This window comes from Mixophyes fleayi, chromosome 2 (assembly GCF_038048845.1).
Source record: "Mixophyes fleayi isolate aMixFle1 chromosome 2, aMixFle1.hap1, whole genome shotgun sequence".
Lineage (NCBI taxonomy): Eukaryota > Metazoa > Chordata > Amphibia > Anura > Limnodynastidae > Mixophyes > Mixophyes fleayi.
Window position 1 is genome coordinate 304,547,036 of NC_134403.1, and position 9,877 is coordinate 304,556,912.

Consider the following 9,877-nt stretch of genomic DNA (forward strand, 5'->3'; position numbering starts at 1 on the left):
TGATGTTGAGGAGTTGGAATTCCTGAGCTTGTCCTTCTAAGGCGTCCTGAAATCTATCCTGGCATGCTTTCGACTCCTCTCTGTGGCTTTCCAGTATAGACAGTCTGGAGGTCAGTTGGGTAAAGTCGGATTGGAGGTGGGCTACCTCCTTGCGGATTGTCTCATGAAGTCTATGCTCCAACACTTGAAAATCTTTTTTCGTCAGAAGTTCCTTCTTTGTGGGAAGCTATTTTATTACTTGCAGAATGGCGGCTAGATCTTGACCGATCTGAAAGTCTGATTCAGCTGTCGCCATATCAGCCGTTGAAGATATATTTGATGCTGGTGAACATGGGGAGGAGGCCGCTGGAGAAGTAGCCGAGTCAATTAAAGGTGTCGAGGTCTTCAGGAATTGTCAGAGATCAGAGTGTTGTGGAGTCTCAGCAGGTTTCCCAGAATTAGATTTTGGGCCCTTCTTATCCTTACCCATGTAGAGCGTGTAGTACCGTAGACAAACTGGAAAAAACAACCTTGAATTACATGAATGAAGTGAAATCCAGAGTCACCTGTAATCGCATAACCCGCATAGAAGCCTAGGGAGCCATGGGACCTAAGAAGAGACTCATCTTGTCAATTACATGAGCGATCAGCGGTGCTGTGACGATGTGTGCAGTGCAGCTGCAGGACGGCTGTATTTATATTAAATGAGGCTGTTACAAAAAACTTTTAACCACCGAGTGGAGCTGTTGGTTCAGATAGAGTCTTACTATAAATTGATGGTTCCTTCTGTCACCAGTAGGTGGTGCTGTTAGCTCAAGACTTCAGCCACTGATACAGATAGAAAAGGAATACACTTTAACTTGTCTCAGTTCGAATAAGGCTGCGTGTCAGGTAATAGCAGGGTACATGTACGTTGCAGGCTAGGTGGAAATCTATCTGAAGTGCAGCAATAGATTTTGGAGATGTCCAGGAAATGAACAGCTGGGTCTCAGGTCGGGAGTTTTAGCGGCAAAAACAGCCGGAAAAGAAGGATGAATGGCTGCCAAGTCACTTCCTGCGTGTGACGGCCAGGGAGCACTGTGGGTGCCCAATGGACCAGGTGATCAGCGACATACACTACTCCACATCCCGGGGGTCGCAGCTTTCCCACAAGAGGATATGACAGAGAGCAGCGACTGCGGATCAATGTGTGGCTACAAGCGGACGGTAAGTAGGTAATCCAGAGAGTCATACAAGAACAGAAAGGAAAGTGGTCGCACACAGCCGCAGGACTAGTACTCTATTGCTGATGATTTAATATCATTCTAACCAAATAGGTAGGGTGCACTCTTATATGTTAAATAGGTAAGGCCAAACAAAAAAAGAACAAAAGAGGCACTCCAGTCCTTAAGGATTAAATCTTATTAGAGAAGTCATCCCATGTGACATAACAGATAAAACATAACTTTTAATAAATTTAATAAAAAGCAGCGAAATATAAAAAATGTTGATGTGTGTTGTGTATTAAAATAATATACCCAGACAGACGGCAAAAAGAAGGTATTATATAGTCATGATATATGAGATAATGAGATAGACCATTTAATGAGAGATTGGTTCCTATACCTCTATATCACAAAATGTGAAACTTATATATATTAAATATTAATACTTATATATATTACTTATATATATTAAATTTTAATAATCTTTGCTATGGCGACCTATATATGTTTCACATATTAAATGGTCTATCTCATTATCTCATATATCATAACTATATAAGACCTTCTTTTTGCCGTATGTCTGGGTATATTATTTTAATACACAACACACATCATTATGTTATGTTTTATCTGTTATGTCACATGGGATGACTTCTCTAATAAGATATAATCCTTAAGGACTGGAGTGCCTCTTTTGTTCTTTTTTTGTTTGGCCCTATCCAGAGAGTCACTCAGGAGCTAGGGAGCAGGAAGTCTGTATCCCCTAAACTACACTCCTTTACTCACTGCGACCGGCCAGTCGAGGCGTATGAAGCCGTCTTGAGGGTCTAGCGTTAGGCGGGAGGGAAGTGCCGCGTGATGGCGGTCAGTGGAAATCGTCTGCGATGGTGGAATAGTTGGGTACACTGAAGGATGCTGGCTCGTTCAGGAAAGCTATTAATAGTGCCAGCTAGGTACGGAGCTTCTCCATGATGTGACCAGTCTGGAAGGCTTCCAAGCCACGACCCAATAAAACAAAATTAAATCTCAAACAATACTTGGAGTACAGTATGATTCCGATTTTACATTTCAAATATGTGAAATGGGAATCTAAGCTGACCGCCCATTCTTCCGCAATGACTCATATGGGGCTTTTGGGAAAAAACATCTGTTCAATATCGGTCCAGCAACCAAAAGCACACAGAAAGTGAGTGTGTCTGGTCAAGTCTTTTCTCATCTAGACTTCCGTTTGTGGAGGCCAATAACTACATGATATATATATATATATATATATATATATATATATTTTTTTTTTTATATATATATATATATATATATATATATATATATATATATGAAAAGGGGGAAATAGGCATAATAAACTTCTTTTCCTGGTTTAACTGGTTTGATCATATAAACCATGACCCATGGTTTTAAACCATGGTTTATATAGTCAAACCAGTTAAACCAATAAAAGTCTATTATCCCTATTTCCCCCTTATTTTTTATATATATATGTATATATATATATATATATATATATATATATATATATATATAAATCAGAGGCCGAACTAGGATTACTTTAGCTAATTCCAGTGTAGTAGGCCTAGATATTATTAAAGACATCAAGGAGTCTTCCTTGCGCTTAGTAATAGCACTTAAAGTTTGTCTACAATCCACTAGGATCCACTTAGTTGACATATCTCAGGCAATTAACAACTTCTCTAGTTAAAGGACATTATCTTAGAGCAGCTGCAGCTTCTAATGAAGCTGCACAAAGGACGTCTTTACTGAATCCAATGATTTGGTTGTCACATATGATACTAAGGGGAAGATTTATCAAACCACTAAAAATGTAAAAGTGATGTTGCCCATTGCAACCAACGAGATGCTAGGTATCATTTTCTAGAATTTAGTAGATAAATGGTAGTCTGAGCTGAGGTGAGGTTCATTTTCTTAACTCTTTACCATTATATCTGTAGCTGTGACTGTTTACACTGCATACCTGATTAATGTCTGCCCCACAATTAAGATTGTCACGAACACGCTCACAGCTGCCGTGACTTTGGGGTGTTCACTGTATGAGGTCACACACAATTTCATCCGGCAGTCTCTCTACCTATCCCACAGGTTATAGACCTACGGAATTGCCCCAACACAGCGCTCTCCCACCCCCAGACACTTCATGTTCTGCCACCACCTATAGGGTATGGGCAATAGGACCCCAATATATTGTCCCACACTGGCACACAGGCTTCTAGTTCCACAAACTAGCAAGACCCACACCAGCACACACAGGGTTAACTCTTCACACCTCCAGACTTTTACACCAATGTAAATGCAAGCACACACAGCTTGTTAATTAAATGTATCAACAAATCACACACTGGCATTCCAAGGGTTAACTTGGTCGAGCTCTCTTCTAAACAAGCTAATGGATCCATTAGAGTATCAAGGACGCAACTTATTAAATTATAGATTTAATATACAAAAATACAGGGCATTCGGATATAAAGAAAAATAATGAATAAACAATTAATATATTGACATAACAAGCAAACAGTATAAAATAAAAGAGATAAACGTACAGAGCATAACTTACTTATAATCTGTATGCCTGGGGCAGGCAGAGAAGATGGACAGTCCTTCAATTAGATTGATCCCCAAAAAGCTGACAATTTTTCCTTTCAACACACAGGTTTTTAAGCCAAATGAAAAGGGATGGTCTTCACAGGGGCAGTGTTTAATGCAAATAGGGGGTAGGGTTGTCCCCTGGGTGTCACTATACTTTGCTCACAAATATTCCCAGAGTCTTGACCTGTTGGTAATTCTTCACAGATATATCTCAGAGAAATAACACCCCCCCTCAATAAATCGGTCATAATCTCCCACACATTCAAATACCAAACATAATGGAATTATGACAATGTGAGATACCTTTTCCAAAGATATGTGATTTTAGCTGTTCCCTGATACCCCCCAAACCTGTCATTCACATCCCTGATGTTATTTCTGCTCCTCAGTTTGGAGTGACTTCCAGATCTCCCAAAATATGAACTATGACAACATTTTCCTTTGAAGGTCATATTTCTATATACTTGTATAGGCTTTCACATGCTGCCTACCAGGATCTCCAGCTGTGACCGGCCCCACACCGTCTACACAAATGTCCCAAAACTCTTTGAAGCCAAGACAAGTGACATGGTTATCTCCTCAAACTGGGATGTGCAAAGCCATTAAGTACATTTGCATCAGACTCAATGTCTCTAAACTTTACACTTTAACAGCTCAATTTAACCTTGGATTCATTTGAAATAACCTATTTACACTGTAGTTAGGATTTATCTCTTATAAATAACTGCAAGCTCTCTATGTTCATGACAAGGATAAAAAAAAAATACTTTTATCTGGTTTTATTGTAACATCTTCCTTCTACGCTTCATTTCTGGGACACAGATTTGTGACACTAACCTCCTCCTCCTAATCTCTACTGATGTAAAATACAGACCCAAGATCTGGGAGGGCGATCCAAATTAAATTACTTACCCGTCCTGTGGTACCTGGCGGTGAGAAGCAGGCAGAGAATGCTGCCCAGTCCACCCTTACTATAGAGGTCAATCACACCCCTTGGATTTGCCCCTGCTACTAGCTACTGTACAAAAAATGTCAGCCCTCTTGCCAAAGCCCCAGGAAAAAGAGTTGTGTGGAGCAATCTCTGGGGCTCTGGTTAGGGCCCAGGACAAGTCAACAAAAAATTTCAGTTGGTGGTAGTACAGCTTTAACAAGAAGTGATTTCTATTCTATAAATTTCATTGGATTCAATCTCCCTACAGACTTAATTTGTTATGTTTTACACTACTTTTTGGAGATGGCTGTCAGCAGTGTGTAAACAAATGCACTTCCCACAGAAACAACTTTATCCAAAGATAGAACATGAAAAGAAACATTAATTTTACAGTTACTTTCCTGCACACAACACAAAAAAGAACTAAAAACATGTTTGAGTTTGAACGCCTTTAAAACTAGATATTATAGTCACTTGTCATATCTACCAACTTCTCTTTATACTGGTATGTTATAATGTGTCCTAACTTCTCTCATGTATTATTATATAGTATACTGACAAAATAAACATTATACACACAGCCTTGATTGAAATGGCAGCCCGGTCCCTGAAGTTTATATATTTGCAAAATAAAAGTGAAATAAAATAATAGCAAAATGAAAAATGTACATAAACAGTGTAATTTTCTGGAAAAAAATCTTGATAAAGATATTCAAGAAGAATTAATTGTAATCATCATAGAAATATGTACACACACACATATATATATATATATATATATATATATATATATATATATATATATTATATATATATACCATAATTTCATCTGTCCAGAACAGGATATGTTATGAAAGAAGTAATTTGTTTGCGTGTTGAGAAACACAAGCATGTATCTCTCAATATACAGGAACTAAAAACATAGCCAAGGATTATATTTTCCAGGGAAAAATACTTAAAAGATGTAGAAATGAGTTAAAGTTGGCCTCTGTGTGCAAATATACCATTACATTCTTACCTTTGACACTAAAAATCCATCTTTATACTCAAGGAGTTGCTGTGGATAGTCAATATCTTCTGTGGAGCTCATATTGGTGTAAAATGCAATTGCTAAATCAGCCCTTATAAGCTGCTTTCTATCTAGAGGTGTGTATCACTAGATGGCTTAAAGGCTCAGATACTTACTTTGTCATTTGACCTATTTTGCATACATCAGTGTCTTATTCTTTTAGTTAGTTTATTCTTTTAGCTATATTCATAATGTGTGTTTGAAACTTCAACCAAAAGATTACTTTGTTTTAAGCATTATTATTTATATTTATTTATTTTAGCAAATCCTGCTAGAATAGATACAGATAGATACAGAATAGAGCAGACAAACAGCACACTAACGATTTGAGTTTGTATTTGAAGTTTGTGAATATTAATATGTCAGTGTCTTGGGGTATATTTACTAAACTGCGGGTTGGAAAAAGTAGAGATGTTACCTATAGCAACCAATCAGTTTCTAGTTAACATTTATTTAGTACATTCTACAAAATGACAGCTAGAATCTGATTGGTTGCTATAGGCAGGCACGGGCTGGCAGATGTCAGCCCGGGGGGCGCACAGGCGGCCGCATCAAGTGACACACAATGCGGCCGCGTCATTGACGACGCGGCCGCATCCCGTGTCACGGGATGCGGCCGCCAGTAAAAACAGGAGATAATTTATCTGGGGGGCGGCCAGCCAGCCTACCGCCCGGCCCTGTCAGCAGTAAGACTGAGCGGCCCGGGGGGCAGTACCTGGCTATAGGCAACATCTCCACTTTTTCAAACCCGCAGTTTAGTAAATATACTCCATTGTCTCCAAACTTTATTGAGACTGGGTTCTCCCACCCACCACTGAGGCTATTCCATACCACTGCTTTACTATCTGCAGTAAAGTGGTGGTGGTGTCAGGAAATTGTCCACTCGACAGATGATAGCACTTTGGTTACTAGTGCTGACTATTCACCTTTCACCTTTCATTAAAACATTTTAAAATATCACTAAAATATCAGCACATTTTTCACAGTTTTCCAGCATCTGTTGCTTCTGGTGAACGAACGTTCAGTGTGCTGAAGAACATAAAAAACAATCATCGCTGAACTATGGGGCAAGAGCAAATGGGCTGGCCATGTTCTTTATTATCTGGGACGTGGCACAAAAGTTGGATTTTTCAAACTGATTGCTGCAAAAAAAGCTAGAAAAGCACCTCTAATTTGAAATATCCAATAATCTAGTACATTAGTATATGTATAAAGTATTTTATTTGTACATTTTAATTAAGTTAAGCATTAAAATCAATGTAAAATACATTTTAAATGTATATTTATTTTTTTTTTATTTTTTTAAGAAAGAGCGGGGGGGGGGGGGGAGCTTCTTAATTTGGATTTCCCTAGGACTCTATGAACCTCTGAAATACTCAAATAAATATACACTCCAATACATATACACCCACATACATATACACCAATACAGCTTGTAAGCGCAATAAAACATAGTAGACATTTGCTATTAGGCTTCATATAATAAAGCAAATACAACTTTCCTTCTAGTGTAAGCATGACTGTAACAAAAATATTGTTGTGTACACAAAATCCTATAATATATGCACTATTAATAAAGAAAGCACCCAGCAGCTTCAGAGCTAGTGCTTGTGATCGTCATCATCATTATCAGCGTGTATTTGCACAAGCCTTGGGCTTGTACAAATAATACGTCCGTAAAAGGCTTAGCTGTGTCTGCATTAAGGTCTGCATCAGCTCACAATTCAACAAACATGCCTCTATTGTACTTGGCCCACGGTAGTATGCCCCACTCTCCCTTTCTGCCTTTGCATCCACAAATGCTAATCCATGCATAGGTACTTGTGGATTTTTTTGTGGCCAGCCACAGAGCAATATTATTCAATTTACGCTAACAAAACAATGTACGTTTAACTCTTTATCTAATGTGTGCAACATATAACCATGACAGACATGTGTTCTGCACTGTATATAATATGCATTGGTCAATAGCATGCATTTTGTTTTGAATAGTTGTCACTAGAAGGCTCTCTGTGTTGTATCTTGGTCACCAGAATCATTTCTATATTGTAAGTTGGCAGAGTCTGTTTACAAATACACAGCCCTGTATAATATCCACTGTGTGCCCCCCCTATACCACTTGAAGGGCAGAGCTACTGTCATAAGGAGTGTGGCTACTCAGGAATGTTTTAAACCAAAAATCTTACCTTAAATACATTTAAATAAATATATAGGGCATTCCATAGCAACAGGCAACAGCAACCAGTGGTCATCATCAAGAACAATGCTCACCTGTAATGCAGTGTTCTTCTAAGCTACAATAAACAGTAGTGTGTGTGTAGCACTAACAGTGCATGCACCGATTCAATGATGAATCCTGAAGGTAAAAAGCCTGTTACTATCATGGTCAAAGCTTACAAGACAGCAGACAAGAGTTGCGAGTTGTGGCTGAAATCAACACATAGTGACATAATCGTTCTCTTGGATAAAATTGTACTTTTATTCTAAACTGACCTTTAAATAGAAGTTAGTAAATTCTCACCATTTACCCCTCATGTGTCATAAAGCAGAACTCAACAAATACATTGAATACAGAAGCTAGATTAAAAAATGTAGGAACCAAGCAAGTTACATGTTTTTTATATGGTATCTGATAATTATTATCAAACTATAAACACAGTCCACACCCCGTTTATTTACCGGTCATGCTTATTAAAGACATTACACTCCTTTTATCGCATCATAGCCATTCTCTATCCCCTGCTATCTCCACTTCCAAGCCCATTTGATGTGATCCCTCACCGTACAAAAAACCTATTAACTCCCTCTTCAGATTTATCATTGCCCACTCAAACTCCTTCTCAAGCCGCTTATCATCCTCATCTCCCCAATTGTAAAGCGCTAATCCCCAATTGTAAAGTGCCACGGAATATGTTGGTGCTATATAAATAAATAATGATGATGATGATCTGCATATAATTAGTTACTTGTCTCCTTCATCGTTATTGCTAAAGCTGGGTACACACTACACGGTTTTCGTCCAATAATTGGCTCAATCAGCCGACATACAACCGCTCATTCAAAAGTCGGGTCAGTGTGTGCAGTGACACGATGGTCGAAAGTCTGCCCAAATGGACGATTGCCGCCTCATTTGGTTGGTTGTACCGTTTAATATTTTTGTTCCAATCTCGTTTCCGTTGTGCAGTGTGTATAAACTTTCATCCGATCCACGACAATCCTCCGATACTTCCTCGACCTGGGGTGCGTGTGTATGTAAATTTGTGATGTCTGTACCAGTCCCACGTGGTGCGGAATCCGCACATCACTGACTTGTGTTTTGTATAGATGTATATTGCACCTGTCTGGCTGCAGACCATTACACTTGTATAAAGCACGTGTGTTATTACCCTTTGCGTCTATGTTGGCAATGTATTCATATTTACTCTTTATAAACTTTAACCTTTATAACCTATTAAAGTTTTATTAACCTTTATTAACTTATAATTGTGAAGTACCCAGAATAAACCACACAGTGTTCATGCAACATTTTTATTGCAGGAAAAAGGTACAAAAAATTTTACACACACAGCTGTCTGAAAGATCTGCATGAGAAGTGAGCGCGCTCATACCAATCAGAGCGCAGAGTACTGCAGAGTGTTTTTTTTAGTATTTAGTATTTTTAAAGGTGCTACTGGTTTGTGACAGAACAGGTCTTGATGTCGATTGGGTTTCTATTCCCTTTGATTATTTTATCTACGATACAAGGAAATAAAAAATGCTTACCATTTAACTTCTATATCTGTAATTTACATAAATACTCTCATTTTCTCACCTTGCACGCTGCTCGAGATCAGTTTATATTTTGGTCCCTGTGGCGAAATCGCAATAATAGCGGGCTTAACCTCCATATATTCTGGAGAGCAGGCGCCATTTTGGTTATTATAACACAGGTATGTGCCCAAAGCATTTAGTTGTCTATACATGTTCACTGAAATACCTTCGTGTAGAACTTCTTTAGTATATTTTTCTTTTTCAATTTTTTCTTGTTTGATAACAGGTGTAACATTAGTGGTATCAGTGGTATCTAAACAGGCCTTC

General features: G+C 38.4%; 1 protein-coding gene across 1 annotated transcript in view; it reads right to left on the minus strand.

The window, feature by feature from the left end:
• ASMT (acetylserotonin O-methyltransferase) overlaps positions 1 to 5,840 on the minus strand; it is a 31,244-nt gene extending 25,404 nt beyond the window's left edge. Inside the window, exon 1 of the mRNA XM_075196492.1 lies at positions 5,750 to 5,840. Coding sequence (XP_075052593.1) covers positions 5,750 to 5,821 — 72 coding nt within the window. The 5' untranslated portion in view covers positions 5,822 to 5,840. The remainder of the gene's footprint in view (positions 1 to 5,749) is intronic.
• Between the last annotated feature and the right edge of the window lie 4,037 nt (positions 5,841 to 9,877).